The 15950-nt window shown below is 40.1% G+C and overlaps 1 protein-coding gene across 2 annotated transcripts in view; it reads left to right on the forward strand.

The window, feature by feature from the left end:
- Nucleotides 1-2410: 2410 nt before the first annotated feature.
- Nucleotides 2411-15950, forward strand: part of GXYLT1 (glucoside xylosyltransferase 1) — a 49630-nt gene continuing 36090 nt past the window's right edge. For both annotated transcript variants that reach the window (XM_030835377.2, XM_030835378.2), the window contains exon 1: nt 2411-2724. In XM_030835377.2, coding sequence (XP_030691237.1) covers nt 2504-2724 — 221 coding nt within the window. In that variant the 5' untranslated portion in view covers nt 2411-2503. The remainder of the gene's footprint in view (nt 2725-15950) is intronic.

Genomic DNA, 15950 nt, shown 5'->3' on the forward strand with positions numbered 1-15950 from the left:
TCTTGTTTCTCATGGCCAAACTCTTCAAAGCTCCAACTGCAATTTGAACAGTTTAACAGCATGATTTTTCTCCATGAAGAGAGAGAGAGAGAGAGAGAGTGTGTGTGTGTGTGTGTGTGTGTGTGTGTGTTTAAAGCCTCCTTTCCCTCACTTTTTGGCACTGTAGCTAGCTGCTTTCTGGCTCCAATCTCAATCTGTCCCAGCCTCTACACTGCAGCCAGAATCTGCTCTCCAAAAGGCAAATGTGACCATGTTATTTCCTAATTTAAAAACCCTTCAATGGTTCAACATTTTACGTTCAAGCTCCTTGCCAGATTATGTTCAAACTCCTTGCTGTACTAAATAAGGCATTCCGATATCTGGCCCCTTCAACCTCTAGTCTTATAGCTCATCTTCTCCTCTTTTGCATTCACTTAACTGGTGATATCAAACTTTTCACAGCTCCCTGACCCAAGAGCCTGTTTCACTGATTCCTCAGCCTGGAATTACTTCTCTTACCACACCCTAGACTCTAGGGCCACTTTTGCTACAGTCAAAAGTTCACAAAAAACAGAAGTAAAACCTATGAGTCACTTACATAGTTATTAGTAAAAGTTTATTGTGTGTACACCAAAAAGACAGCAAACTGGGAGCACTCAAACCAAAATATGGAATGAGGCTCAGGGGTATATTCTGTGAAGACTGAGTGTGTATTCTCTACAGTGACTGGTTAAAATATTATAATGTTCTCTTTTCCTTTCTTTTCATTTTTTTTGCAGTTTAAACTTCAAACGTTGAGTATTCAACTGCTTTTCTTTCTTTGTTTTTAAATTATTTTTTATTATATAAGTTTCAAGTGTACAGCATTATAATTCAACACCTATATACTCTGCAAAGTCATCACCACCACAAGTCTAATTATCGTCCATCACCGTACAGTTGACCCTCTTCACCCATTAAAAAAAAAAAAAAAAAAAGTATTTGGCCGCTCCCGGTCTTAGTTGTGGCACATTGGATCTTCCTAGTCGTGTGCGGGATCTTTAGTGGCGGCATGCGGGATCTAGTTCTCTGACCAGGGATCCAACCCGGGCCCCCTGCACTGGGAGTGCAGAGTCTTAGCCACTGGACCACCAGGTAAGTCACCCCCGCTTCACCCATTTTGCCCACCCCTCCTAGACTTTTCTTAAATGAAAGGGAATTGGTTAGTGGTTACCTCATACCAATTTTCAGGAACTATTTAAGGTCTGCTTATGATTTTCACATGCATAAGCAAAAAGTGACCCAGGTCAAGTTAACCTCTTATCCCGCAAAATAAGCTAAATTAAGCTTTGCTTGTATGACTAACTGGTTTTGTTCGCTCAGGGAATTTTCAAGTCTGGCGTCTGTGTTTCATTTTAACATTATGAAGTGTCTCTTAACCATGCCCGCAGGCAGAACTGATTGCTCCGTTTTGTATGTGTGCCCACACCTTTACAGGCTTATATCCTAATGTCTGTATGGTCGTATTGCACTTAACAAGTATCCACTGTCCCACCCCCATGCCCCAACTAGGCGTCTTTGTACCCCAAGGTACTCACACAGTGCTTGGCACATGCTTTGTAAATGTTCAATAAATGAATGGAGTGAAAATATGGCTGAGAAAGAGGGAAAAGAAATGGAAAGCTAAAGGCAAAGCTCTTTAGGGAGAATATTAATTGTTTTGGACATGCGAATGGTGAGCTGTGAGGAGGATCAAAAAGGCGTAAAAGGTTGAACCTCATCAGCCTTATTGGAACTTACAACCTCGATGGGAGGCAAGATATGCATCCTAAAGGGCATTAGGAGGTAATTAGACATCTGGGTGAAAATGGCTCGAACCGACTGTATTATAGAATCTTAGAGGCTGGGGAAGTCCCTGCTGAGAAGGATGTAAGTGAGAAATGGCTTAATCAAGTGCCGTCTAAGTGCAAGGGTTTTTTCGTGCGTTAAGCAATTTGATCTTTACAAGCACCCTATGATGAGGATGTCATCTCCATTTTAGAGACGAAGAAACACGCTCAGAGAATTTAGGGCTTTCAGCGTCCCAAATTACCACGTGGAAGAACCATCATTTGAATTTGGGTCGGTTTCCTCCAATGCCCCAATCATTTCGCCCGCAGTTGGGAGCCACAGGGCGCGAGAGTCGCCCTCCCGGGGTCGCCGGTGGCCCAAGGCCCTGCGCCAGCCGCGTCCGACATCCCGCTGGCCCCAGCCCACCCGGCGCGCCCTGCCCCCTTCGCGCTCAGTGCGCCGGCGCGTCCAGCCGCCCACCTTCTGGGGAGAGGCCCGCGGCGGAGGCGGGGCCGGGGCTCCGGGGCGGGGTGTCCGCGCGCTCTCGAAGGTGGTGGGCGGAGAGCGAAGGGAGGCAGGGAGGAAGGGGGGCGGGCGCGAGGCCGTGGCGAAGGAGGAACTTGTTGCGCCGGCGGCTGCGTGGTGTCGTTCCCTCCGCGCCAGTTCGCCCGGGCGGGCGCGGCGGCGACGGCAGCGGCGGCGCGGGGACGGCGTCATGCGGCGCTACCTGCGCGTCGTGGTGCTGTGCCTGGCCTGTGGCTTCTGCTCGCTCCTTTACGCCTTCAGCCAGCTCGCCGTGTCCTTGGAGGAAGGAGCGGGCGGCGGTGGCGGGAAGCCGCAGGCCGCAGCGGCTTCCTGGCTCGCGGGCGGCGGACGCGGCGCCGGGAGAGGGGCGGGCAGCGCGGGCCCCGCGGCGCATCCCGGCCGGTCTGACAGGTACGGGCCGTTCCCTGTCGGGGGCCGGGGCGGGGGGCGCGAGGGCGCTGGGCTACGCCCGGCCCGGGCTGCCTGCGGGTCAGCCCCGCGCCTCCCGCCACCAGGCCCGCGTCTCCCGCTTCTTTGCCGCAGACTCTGATCCCCTTTGCTCGTTTCCCTCCTCCTCACCCTGGGGGTGAGCCCAGCGCTACTCCAGCCCGAGAGCACCCCACGCTTTTTGTGTTTGTCTTCAGACCCATTCTTTAGGCACTATTCACAGCAGTTAGAAATTAATTTTCAACTCTTAGTTGACAGTTGCATTTTCTTTTTCCTTTTTTCTTAGAATTCGTTGAAAATAAGAGGGTCCTACCAAAGCCTTCTTGCTGTCTGGCTAGTGGGAATTCCCTCTTGTTTCCATGGCGTTCAAGTTGAGATATTTAAACATCGGGCTGGCGCCCTAGTTCAGTTTTTTCCCCCCTCCTGAATGGGACATTTAAATTTCCTGTTAACGCTTAAAATTTTCATTATTTGCCGGTTAGTTAAATTTGGATAGAGCATTTCTGCGGACTGTGAATTTTTCTTTAGGAAACGATCGGGCTGTCGTGAAACTTAAGTTAAGAAAAATAAGCGATACTTAACATGCCCACGTCTTTTGTGCGTTGGGATAGAGGTGTTTCTCTTTAAAAATCGGAATTTAAAAAGCATAATGACTTAAGTGGATTTACACAGATCACTGTCAGAGTTGGAATCAACATGAGATTTAAATGGAAAAAGCAACGCATTACGAATGCTTAACAAAATCTGAGCGTTTCCACTTCCTTGAAAACGAGGCTCCTCTGTTTGTGGGCACCTCTCTTACTCCGTGTGCTCCCTTAGTAAGAGGCAAAGGCTGCTTTCATATGAAAAACTTCCTACGGGCTGATAGGAGGAGGGAGCGCAGATCAGCTGTAGGCTGTTAATGTTCTTCTGAGAGTTGATGGCCATTCCCAAAATGAAAGGGGACGTTTGGGCAGAGGAGCAGCATGGAAAAGCTGGATTGTCCTGTTTTCACCCTGTCATTTGATTACAGTCAGGACTCTGTTCATAAAAGCAGAACTACTTTCCAGAGCCAGGTTTGTCAACGCTATTATCTGTTCTGGGAGAGGCCGAGACTGAAGACCTGGATGAGCTCATGAAAAGCTAATGGTGGTCTGTTATGTTCCAGTGAAGCATTTATTTAAAGTTATGGGGAAGAAGCTATTTTTGCATTGGGTAGAATTGTCAGGAAGCAACATTTTTATCAAAACATTGAATGAAAGTGGACTATGATATTAGCATTTCAATCTGATAGAGTAACATTCATTTTTAGTGCCTTGTCTGAGATACTTAATATTTTGTGACAAATTTTTATAAATTGTATCTGCTTGGCTAGCTAATTTTAACAAAATTACATTATTTGAAATTCAGAAAGTAAGTGCTTCAGTTTTAATGAATGTTTTATAGAGCCATTACTGAAATCTGAAGTTTGATGTGTCAGAGTCGAGTCAGCTAAAAAGCTGTATATTACAGGTTCTCTGGGCAACATAATTCCTCATTTTAAATGAGGCACACATTTGAGTTAAAACTGAAGGTGTATGGGCTTCCCTGGTGGCGCAGTGGTTGAGCGTCCGCCTGCCGATGCAGGGGACGCGGGTTCGTGCCCCGGTCCGGGAGGATCCCACATGCCGCGGAGCGGCTGGGCCCGTGAGCCATGGCCGCTGAGCCTGCGCGTCTGGAGCCTGTGCTCCGCAACGGGATAGGCCGCAACAGTGAGAGGCCCGCGTACCGCAAAAAAAAAAAAAAACCCCAAAAAAGCAAAAAAAAAAAAAAAAACACCTGAAGGTGTATCATTCTTTGTAAAGAAGTGTGGGCAGAGGAGCACCCTGGAAAAGCTGGATTGTTTGTAGCCTATGATTTGATTAAGGTCAGAAGATTCCTAGGACATCAGGACTCTTCATTTTAAATATTATCATTTATAACATCTTTTTAGATTTCTCATAGAGTTCAGTCAACTTTTTTGGCTACCATGGGATATGGAGTAGGTATTCTTAACCTCTTTTCCTGTGTATAGTTTGGTGGAGGTGCAGAGGGCATCAGTACCAGCATTAGAAACTATGTATCCTTTGATTGCTCTGCAAGTGCTCTTTCTATAAAGCTGCTGTGATAAGAACCTAGTCTAGATAGCGTTACATCAGTGGAAAATGGGGCTATGAGGCAAGCAACATCTTCCTTTTTTTGGTAGGACTTATCATTGCATTCTTACTTTTTTTAAAGCTGTCTTACCTCAAAGATTAAAACTATTATTTCTCTCTCTCATTTGAAACATGGGATTATGTTTATACCCAATAGGTTCCAGTGGTCAAACCTTATAGAAAATATTCATTGCACAGAATTCCACGACAACAAAATACTTGGAAATGTCCTTGCACGTTCTCAAAGTAAAAACTAGAAAATGATGGAAACAATTTTTCAGTGAAATTTATTATTAGTGAGTTCATTTTGTTTGAATCCATTATTTTGGTATTTAGAAAATGGGTAGATCTTAGTGTCAGACAAACCTGTGGTCTCATTCTGGCCCTGTTTCCTGTGAAACCTTGACCACCTCTCTGCTTCACTTTTCTTACCTGTAAAATGTAGTTTGTATTTACCTTAATTAATTTATAGTAATCAGAATTCTTAGTTGTCAGTCACCAAAGTCCATTAAAAATGACTTCAGCAAAACAGATATTTATAGGCTTATATGGGTTGCTGGAAGGAACAGGATTGAAGGAAGAATTCCCCGGGCAGTTCCAGGGACCTCAAGGACTGGGGACTCTTTCTCTTCTGCTGTAGACAGGCTTTGTTCCTGGGGTCTTTCAACTTCTTGTAGTGTTTCATCACTAATCTCAAGTAGAAAATTTTAGAAAAAGGCTCTCATTGGACTTGCATCACATGCCCATCCTTGGATCAGCCAATGTTGCCTGGGATGGGGGCCTCTGGTTCTCTGGGCTGTGTTCCTTGCACATCCATACTGCAGACAGAATCCCATGACTGGCGCTGGAGGGGAGTGCTGCGCCAGTGGAGAGGAATGCTCAGCAGGTGGTGGCTCTTCCACATAGAGGGACTCTGAAGGTGCTCAGTGTGGACAGACTATATTTAAGGTATTCAATCTAAAGCACTTACCTTAAAGCACTGACCAGATGTCAGTACTTCAGAAGGAGTTAAACCATGCTCTGGCTTTTTAGATACTCTGGGTGATTAAATTCTCACATTTCACTGATGACAGTGATTATCAAGATTTCATCCCATTGAGGCTGTACAGCATATCGGTAGTAGGGAATCAAGAAACTACTAGGCATTTCAGTGATACCATTTCTGGACCCGTCATACCCTTACTGTGAATGACTGTTAACTGGGAGGTAGTCACCTTACTTTCCTTTTCAGATCTGGTCAGGCCATCAAGTTATGGTTTCTGCTGGGTCCCAGGAACACTAACTAGTAGGATATACTGAAAATGTAGAGTGGGAAGAGTCAGGGCTTTGGAAACAGACTTCAGCTTTGCCACTTACTGGCTGTGTTAACCTTGAACACATTTCCTCATCCGTTACAAAGAGGTAAGAGTATCTGTGATAATTGGGTTGTTTGTGGGAATTGAAAAAAATAGCTTGTGTAGATTACTTGGTATGGTGCCTGGCACAATAAAATTATAGCTAATTCAGTGATGGTTTTGATCATTTAAATTTTAAATGATTTTTTTTTTTTTTTCCAGTTTCTGACCTCTGGGAAAAATGTCCTCAGGCCCCAGTCCAGACCTGTTAAACCAGAGTCCCTGGGAGTGGGGCTTGGGAATCTATATTTTAGATATGTGCTCCAGGGTGTTGTTATAAAGCCAAAGATTGAGAACCATTGATTTAACTGAGAATGATTTGACCACTATTTTTGCGCTATTGTTTTTTGGGGGAGAAATTTTTTGCCTCTTCCCTGCAGTTATTTTTGAAGAAGAGAGGAGTTAGGCAGTGAACAGTGAAGAAGGCTGAATTATTTACTAAACCCACCTTAATCTCTGCTTTGTTGATGCAGAGACATCTTAGATAAAAACCAGTATTTTGCACCTTGTATTTCAGTTCACTGAAGATCATACTTCACATAGCTGTAAAGTGCTTAGCACAAACCTGACTAGTAAATTAATTAACGTTGTTCTGTGCTTTTGAACGGGAAAGTGGTTAGGTTAATGAGAAAATAATGTGTACTTTTGACATAGAAATCCTATTTTAAAACATTAAGATTATTATCTGTGTGTCATACCTGTTGGAAATACTTCCCCCAACATGTTAACTTAAATTTTTTTCAGAGTGTATGCCACGTGAAGTTTAAAATTTTTACGTATTCAGATTGGCAGTTTTTTCCTTATCATTTTTATTTTTGTCATGCATAGAAAAACTTTCTACCAGTGGGTTTTTTCCCCCTTTTTTTTTTCATTTAAATCTTTAATTCATTTTTTTTTTCCGAGAGAGTTTAGGTTGTACAGTGTGATGCTAACTTATTTTTGAAATGGTTAGATAATTGTTCATTGCCATTTGCGTATAAGCAGTTCTTTTCACACTTCTTGAATATTCATGACACTAGATATTTATGAAAAAGAAGACCTGACTTAGATGTCTGAAGACAATTTTTAGTTGAAAATGAGTTGTGCAGGAACTGATCTTTAAATAATGGTGGTTAGAACCATGGGAATGGTCTCCTTTAACATGGCTGTAAGCATCTTTATTTCTCTTGCAGTCACAGTGCAGGTATCCGTGCCTTTAAGGTGCATCTTTGGTGAGGCATCTCATTCAGACTTCCACATTCTTATGCTGGATATGCCTAGACTTATCACTGACTCTCCACGATGCAGATGGTTTTCACTAAAGCCTCATGGCTATCAGGGACATTTAGAAATGAAAAAAATCTTTTTCAGTTTGATTTAAAAGTATGAAAGACCTTCTGCTGTTGCATTTAAGTAAACTTTAAGTTTGAGGACTGTTATTGTGGAGAGTGTTACTGTTAAATGCTCTGTTTAATCCAGAGCATGATGTCTCAATTTTTTTTATTTTTTATTTATTTATTTATTTTTTTGTGGTATGCAGGCCTCCCACCACTGTGGCCTCTCCCATTGCGGAGCACAGGCTCCGGACGCGCAGGCTCAGCGGCCATGGCTCACGGGCCCATCCGCTGCGCAGCATGTGGCATCCTCCCAGACCAGGGCACGAACCCGTGTCCCCTGCATTGGCAGGCGGACTCTCAGCCACTGTGCCACCAGGGAAGCCCTTTTTTTTTTTAAATTTTTAAATTTTATTTTATTTACTTTTTTATACAGTAGGTTCTTATTAGTCATCAGTTTTATACACATGTGTGTATACATGTGAATCCCACTTGCCCAGTTCATCACACCACCAGCCCCACCCCTTCGCAGCTTTCCCCCCTTGGTGTCCATACGTTTGTTCTCTACAACTGTGTCTCAACTTCTGCCCTGCAAACCGGTTCATCTGTACCATTTTTCTAGGTTTCACATACATGCGTTAATATATGATATTTGTTTTTCTCTTTCTGACTTACTTCACTCTATGTGACAGTCTCTAGATCAATCCACGTCTCAACAAATGACCCAATTTTGTTCCTTTTTATGGCTGAGTAATATTCCATTGTATATATGTACCACATCTTCTTTATCCATTCATCTGTCGATGGGCATTTAGGTTGCTTCCATGACCTGGCTATTGTAAATGGTGCTGCAATGAACATTGTGGTACCTGTCTCTTTTTGAATTATGGTTTTCTTTGGATACATGCCCAGTAGTGGGATTTCTGGATCATATGGTAATTCTATTTTTAGTTTTTTAAGGAACCTCCATACTGTTCTCTGTAGTGGCTGTATAAATTTACATTCCCACCAACAGAGCAAGAGGGTTCCCTTTTCCCCACACCAGCATTTATTGTTTGTAGATGTTTTTGGTGATGGCCATTCTGACCTGTGTGAGGTGATACCTCATTGTAGTTTTGATTTGCATTTCTCTAATGATTAGTGATGTTGAGCAGCTTTTCATGTGCTTCTTGGCCATCTGTATGTCTTCTTTGGAGAAATATCTATTTAGGTTTTCTGCCCATTTCTGGATTGGGTTGTTTGTTTCTTTAATATTGAGCTGCATGAGCTGTTTATATATTTTGGAGATTAATCCTTTGTCCGTTGATTCGTTGGCAAATATTTTCTCCCATTCTGAGGGTTGTCTTTTCATCTTGTTTATGATTTCCTTTGCTGTGCAAAAGCTTTGAAGTTTCATTAGTTTCCATTTGTTTATTTTTGTTTTTATTTCCATTACTCTAGGAGGTGGATCAAAAAAGATCTTGCTGTGATTTATGTCAAAGAGTGTTCTTCCTATGTTTTCCTCTGAGAGTTTTATAGTGTCCGGTCTTATATTTAGGTCTTTAATCCATTTTGAGTTTATTTTTGTGTTTGGTGTTAGGGAGTGTTCTAATTTCATTCTTTTACATGTAGCTGTCCAGTTTTCCCAGCACCACTTATTGAAGAGACTGTCTTTTCTCCATTGTATATCCTTGCCTCCTTTGTCATAGATTAGTTGAGCATAGGTGCGTGGGTTTATCTCTGGGCTTTCTGTCTTGTTCCATTGATCTATGTTTCTGTTTTTGTGCCAGTACCATATTGTCTTGATTACTCTAGCTTTGTAGTATAGTCTGAAGTCAGGGAGTCTGATCCCTCCAGCTCCGTTTTTTCCCCTCAAGACTGCTTTGGCTATTTGGAATCTTTTGTGTCTCCATACAAATTTTAAGATTATTTGCTCTAGTTCTGTAAAAAATGCCATTGGTAATTTGATAGGGATTGCACTGAATCTGTAGATTGCTTTGGGTAGTTTGGTCATTTTCACAATATTGATTCTTCCAATCCAAGAACATGATATATCTCTCCATCTGTTTGTATCATCTTTAATTTCTTTCATCAGTGTTTTATAGTTTTTTGCATACAGGTTTTTTGTCTCCCTAGGTAGGTTTATTCCTAGGTATTTTATTCTTTTTGTTGCAGTGGTAAATGGGAATGTTTCCTTAATTTCTCTTCCAGATTTTTCATCGTTAGTGTATAGGAATGCAAGAGATTTCTGTGCATTAATTTTGTATTCTGCAACTTTACCAAATTCATTGATTAGCTCTAGTAGTTTTCTGTTGACACTTTTAGGATTCTCTATGTATAATATCATGTCATCTGCCAAGAGTGACAGTTTTACTTCTTCTTTTCCAATTTGTATTCCTTTTATTTCTTTTTCTTCTCTGATTGCCGTGGCTAGGACTTCCAAAACTATGTTGAATAATAGTGGTGAGAGTGGACATCCTTGTCTCCTTCCTGATCTTAGAGGAAATGCTTTCAGTTTTTCACCATTGAGAATGATGTTTGCTGTGGGTTTGTTGTATATGGCCTTTATTATGTTGAGGTAGATTCCCTTTCTGCCTGCTTTCTGGAGAGTTCTAATCATAAATGGGTGTTGAATTTTGTCAAAAGCTTTTTCTGCATCTATTGAGATGATCATATGGTTTTTATTCTTCAGTTTGCTAATATGGTGTATCACATTGATTGATTTGCGTGTATTGAAGAATCCTTGCATCCCTGGGATAAATCCCACTTGATCATGGTGTATGATCCTTTTAATGTGTTGTTGGATTCTGTTTGCTAGTATGTTGTTGAGGATTTTTACATCTATATTCATCAGTGATATTGGTCTGTAATTTTCTTTTTTTGTAGTATCTTTGTCTGGTTTTGGTATCAGGGTGATGGTGGCTTCATAGAATGAGTTTGGGAGTGTTCCTTCCTTTGCAGTTTTTTGGAGGAGTTTGAGAAGGATGGGTGTTAGCTCTTCTCTAAACATTTGATAGAATTCACCTGTGAAGCCATCTGGTCCTGGACTTTTGTTTGTTGGAAGATTTTTAATCACAGTTTCAATTTCATTACTTGTGATTGGTCTATTCATATTTTCTATTTCTTCCTGGTTCAGTCTTGGAAGGTTATACCTTTCTAAGAATTTGTCCATTTCTTCCAGGTTGTCCATTTTATTGGCATAGATTTGCTTGTAGTAGGTCTCTTAGGATGCTTTGTATTTCTGTGGTGTCTGTTGTAACTTCTCCTTTTTCATTTCTAATTTTATTGATTTGAGTCCTCTCCCTCTTAATGAGTCTGGCTAATGGTTTATCAGTTTTATCTTCTCAAAGAACCATTTTTAGTTTTATTGATCTTCGCTATTTTCTTTGTTTCTATTTCATTTATTTCTGCTCTGATCTTTATGATTTCTTTCCTTCTACTAACTTTGGGTTTTGTTTGTGCTTCTTTCTCTAGTTCCTTTAGGTGTAAATTTAGATTGTTTATGTGAGATTTTTCTTGTTTCTTGAGGTAGGCTTGTATAGCTATAAACTTCCCTCCTAGAACTGCTTTTGCTGCATCCCATAGGTTTTGGATCGTCGTGTTTTCATTGTCATTTGTCTCTAGTATTTTTTGATTTCCTCTTTGATTTCTTCAGTGATCTCTTGGTTATTTAGTAACGTATTGTTTAGCCTCCATGTGTTTGTGTTTTTTACATTTTTTTCCTTGTAATTCATTTCTAATCTCATAGCATTGTAGTCAGAAAAGATGCTTGATATGATTCCAATTTCCTTAAATTTACTGAGGCTTGATTTGTGACCCAAGATGTGATCTGTCCTGGAGAATGGTCTGTGCACACATGAGAAGAATGTGTAATCTGCTGTTTTTGGATGGAATGTCCTGTAAATATCAATTAAATATATCTGGTCTATTGTGTCATTTAAAGCTTCTCTTTCCTTATTTACTTGCATTTTGAATGATCTGTGCATTGGTATAAGTGAGGTGTTAAAGTCCCCCACTATTAATTGTGTTACTGTTGATTTCCTCTTATAGCTGTTAGCAGTTGCCTTATGTATTGAGGTGCTCCTGTGTTGGGTGCACATATATTTATAATTGTCATATCATTTTCTTGGATTGATCCCTTGATCATTATATAGTGTCCTTCCTTGTCTCTTGTAACATTCTTTATTGTAAAGTCTATTTTATCTGATATGAGAGTTGCTACTCCAGCTTTCTTTTGATTTCCCTTTGCATGGAATATCTTTTTCCATCCCCTCACTCTCGGTCTGTATGTGTCCCTAGGTCTGAAGTGGGTCTCTTGTAGACAGCAAATATATGGGTCTTGTTTTTGTATCCATTCAGCAAGCCTGTGTCTTTTGGTTGGAGCATTTAATCCATTCACATTTAATGTAATTATCGATATGTATGTTCCTATGGCCATTTTCTTAATTGTTTTGGGTTTTTTTTTGTAGGTCCTTTTCTTCTCTTGAGTTTCCCACTTAGAGAAGTTCTTTAGCATTTGTTGTAGAGCTGGTTTGGTGGTACTGAATTCTGTTAGCTTTTGCTTGCCTGTAAAGCTTTTGATTTCTCCATCGAATCTGAATGAGATCCTTGCCAGGTAGAGTAATCGTGGTTGTAGGTTCTTCCCTTTCATCACTTTAAATATATCATGCCACTCCCTTCTGGCTTGTAGGGTTTCTGCTGAGAAATCGGCTGTTAACCTTATGGGTGTTCCCTTTTATGTTGTCATTTTTCCCTTGCTGCTTTCAGTAATTTTTCTTTGTCTGTAATTTTTGCCAGTTTGATTACTGTGTGTCTTGGCATGTTACTCCTTGGGTTTATCCTGTATGGGACTCACTGTGCTTCCTGGACTTGGGTGGCTATTTCCTTTCCCATGTTAGGGAAGTTTTTGACTATAATCTCTTCAAATATTTTCTTGGGTCCTTTCTCTCTCTCTCCTCTCCTTTTGGGACCCCTGTAATGCGAATGTTGTTGCGTTGTTGTCCCAGAGGTCTCTTAGGTTGTCTTTATTTCTTTTCATTCTTTTTTCTTTAGTCTGTTCCGCAGCAGTGAATTCCACCATTCTGTCTTCCAGGTCACTTATCCGTTCTTCTGCCTCAGTTATTCTGCTGTTGATTCCTTCTAGCAAAGTTTTCATTTCAGTTATTGTATTGTTCATCTCTGTTTGTTTGCTCTTTAATTCTTCTAGGTCTTTGTTAAACATTTCTTGCATCTTCTCAATCTTTGCCTCCATTCTTTTTCTGAGGTCCTGGATCATCTTCACTATCATTATTCTGAATTCTTTTTTTGGGAGGTTGCCTATCTCCACTTCATTTAGTTATTTTTCTGGGGTTTTATCTTGTTCCTTCATCTGGTACCTAGCCCTCTGCCTTTTCATCTTGTCTATCTTTCTGTGAATGTGGTTTTTGTTCCACAGGCTGCAGGATTGTAGTTCTTCTTGATTCTGATGTCTCAATTCTTAAAACATATTTCAAGTACTGAAATTTGGAGGAATTTAATTTGTGATTCATTTATTGTTTTAAACTTTTGAAATAAATAAAAGTTCACAGGAAGCTTCATAGATACCCCATTTATTCTTCACTCAGTTTTTCCCCAGTAGTAACATTTTACACGAGCTTAGTGTAATGCTACTGTATCTGGAATATATGTGTATCAACATAGTGGAATATTAGAACCCCAGAAATTGACATTGTACAACCCATAGACCATCTTCAGACATCACCAGTTTACCTGCACTCATGTGTATGTGCAGTTTTATGCTGTTGTATCACGTAAGTGAAATTCGTGTCATCACCCCCACAGTCAGGATACAGACTGTTGTATTACCACGGAGATCCCTGTGCTATCCCTTGATCAGTTTGCTTGTAGACAAGCCACCTAGAGCTAGAAATATTAAGCCGTATGAAACAGGGGGATGAGTCATGGTAAAGTTTTATTTCAGTTTGATCCACAGTGGAAAAACTTTGCATTTATGGACTTCACTGATTCTGGATGTCATTGTTTACTGAAGACATACCCATTTAGGTCAGCTACAGTTTTGCCCCATTAAAATTATTTAATAGAGTTACCTCTTTGAATTTTGTATGTCTAATGTTCCATTTTCAATAGTCTTAAGGAATAAAAGCAAAAGCAGCTAATAATCAGAACTTGGATAAGTACCTTTACTTTTCCAATATTTTTAAACTTTTTTTTTTCTGGCCTGAAAATACCAGTACTGTCTGTCTCAGATTAGTTGCTTTTCCTCATTTATTGCTTGTAGTGATAGTTATTGGTACGTAATGAGTTCTCAGAATGAGTTTCTACTCTCTATCTTAATCTTTAAAACCAAGTTTTCAGAAGTGAAAGAATGTAAATTTGGGAGATAAGAAACTGTGAATAAATTATGCCCCCTTTTGCTAGCAGCAGCTCAGTGTTTTATGTTTGTTTTTTTTTTTTAATGGTAAGGAGGATGTATACTCACTAGTGCATATGTTTTATATTTCCATTAAAGAAAGACAGAAAGAGAACATTCTTTCTGTAAACTGTGTTTTCTGACATTGAGTTATGGTCAAGAAAGTTACCTAAAACTTGACATTTTTTTCCCTGTAATTTCATCTGCATTAATCAGTTTACATTGATTACATGATCCAGCCATTCCTCTCGTAGGGGTGTGTGTGCGCACGTGTGTGTGTGTGTGTGTGTGTGTGTATATATATATATACTCAAGAGAATAGAAAACATACGTTCATGTTAAAATTTTACATGGATGTTCATAAAAGTATTATTTATAATAACCAAATAGTATCAACAACCCAAATGTTCATTAACTCATGAATGGATAAAGAAAATGTGGTATATCCATCCATTCATAAAAGGGAATGTTATTTGGCCATAAAAAGGAATGAAATGTGCTGATAAATGCTACAGTGGGTGAACCTTGAAAATACACTAAGTGAAAAAAGTCTGACTCAAAAGGTCACATATTATATGATTCCATTTATCTATGGAGACAGAAAATAGATGCATGATTGCCTAGGGTTGGGAGCAATACAAGTTGAGGCAGAAAATGGTATTAATATACAATTTCAAGCAGTCATTTTTACAAAAAAATTTAATTAGTCATTTTCTTTGAGACTTCATTTTTAATTTTCATTTTCTACTGTTGGAAGATTTGACAGAAGGAGATGGAATAACCAACTTATTTCCTTCCTGGAACAAAGGGGCACTTTAGGTGTTGATTATAAATAAATTGTGGATTTGTTGAAAGAAAGCTTTGATGATGTCTGTATCTGAAAGATGGAGATACCTATTTGAACAGGTTTGTTGTGAGGCTTAAATGGATGTGAGAACTCTTGAATCTGAAAAAACTCTGTGTTAGTTGTTGCCACTTCCACTCAGCCTGTCTCTACAAATAAGTGCAAGACTTAAAAACTACATGACCACACCTGGAAGGGGACCAACAAATTTCCTGATCAGGTTGTACATTTTACTGGTCTGCACACATTTTCTGACTTATCAACTAAGATATGTTAACTTTTTATGCTGTGCTTGAAAACGGTGTCCATTTCAAGAAAAAACAAAATATAGTGTCACTTTTTTCCATTGATTTAAAAATTCTGACGTAGTTCTTCATGCAGTAGTATACAGAATAACTTAGGCAGGATTTTAAAAGCAACCAGTGCCTGACCCTGTCCTCAGGGTTTCTGATTTAACAGGTCTGGTGTAGGGCTCTCTGGTGATTTCATTGTACATCCTGGATTGAGACCCCCTGTCTTAGCCTGTTGACATTTGTGAGAGGTGTGATCAGAGATGTTGCAAATATGAAATTTCATAGACCTTTCACTGTAAGAACAGTAACTTATAATTGAATTAATGGTGATGGGACATGAGGTGACCTGGTTTAGTGACTCACTCTGACTTCATACTTGCTTTAGTAAACCCAAGCCTCCACTGTACTGAATTTCCAGCTAGACTCTTGTTTTGAAAAGGAATAACAATGAAAAACATACTTTTTGTAATGTGAGCAGTTGTTGTTGTGTATTTGTGGGGTTTTTTAGCTCCAACCTGCAATCTAAGAAGAAAGTTCACATTTGATCCCCCATTTTAGCTTGTGAAATATAGTGAAACTGAGATGTGTAGGTAATGAAACTGAGCCGTGAATATCAACTTGGTCTCTTATTTCCAACTTAAAACACGATACTTGGTGTTTTAAGCTTGGATTGAGGATTAATTTAAAAGCATTTAAAGATTCTCTCTTTCCTTTCTACCAGCATTTGTGGCTTAAATTTTGCTTCAGAATAAGCAAATGTTTTGTTTGGCAGAATGGATTTTATTCTAGGGGGGATATGTGCAGT

Source organism: Globicephala melas, chromosome 10 (assembly GCF_963455315.2).
Source record: "Globicephala melas chromosome 10, mGloMel1.2, whole genome shotgun sequence".
Lineage (NCBI taxonomy): Eukaryota > Metazoa > Chordata > Mammalia > Artiodactyla > Delphinidae > Globicephala > Globicephala melas.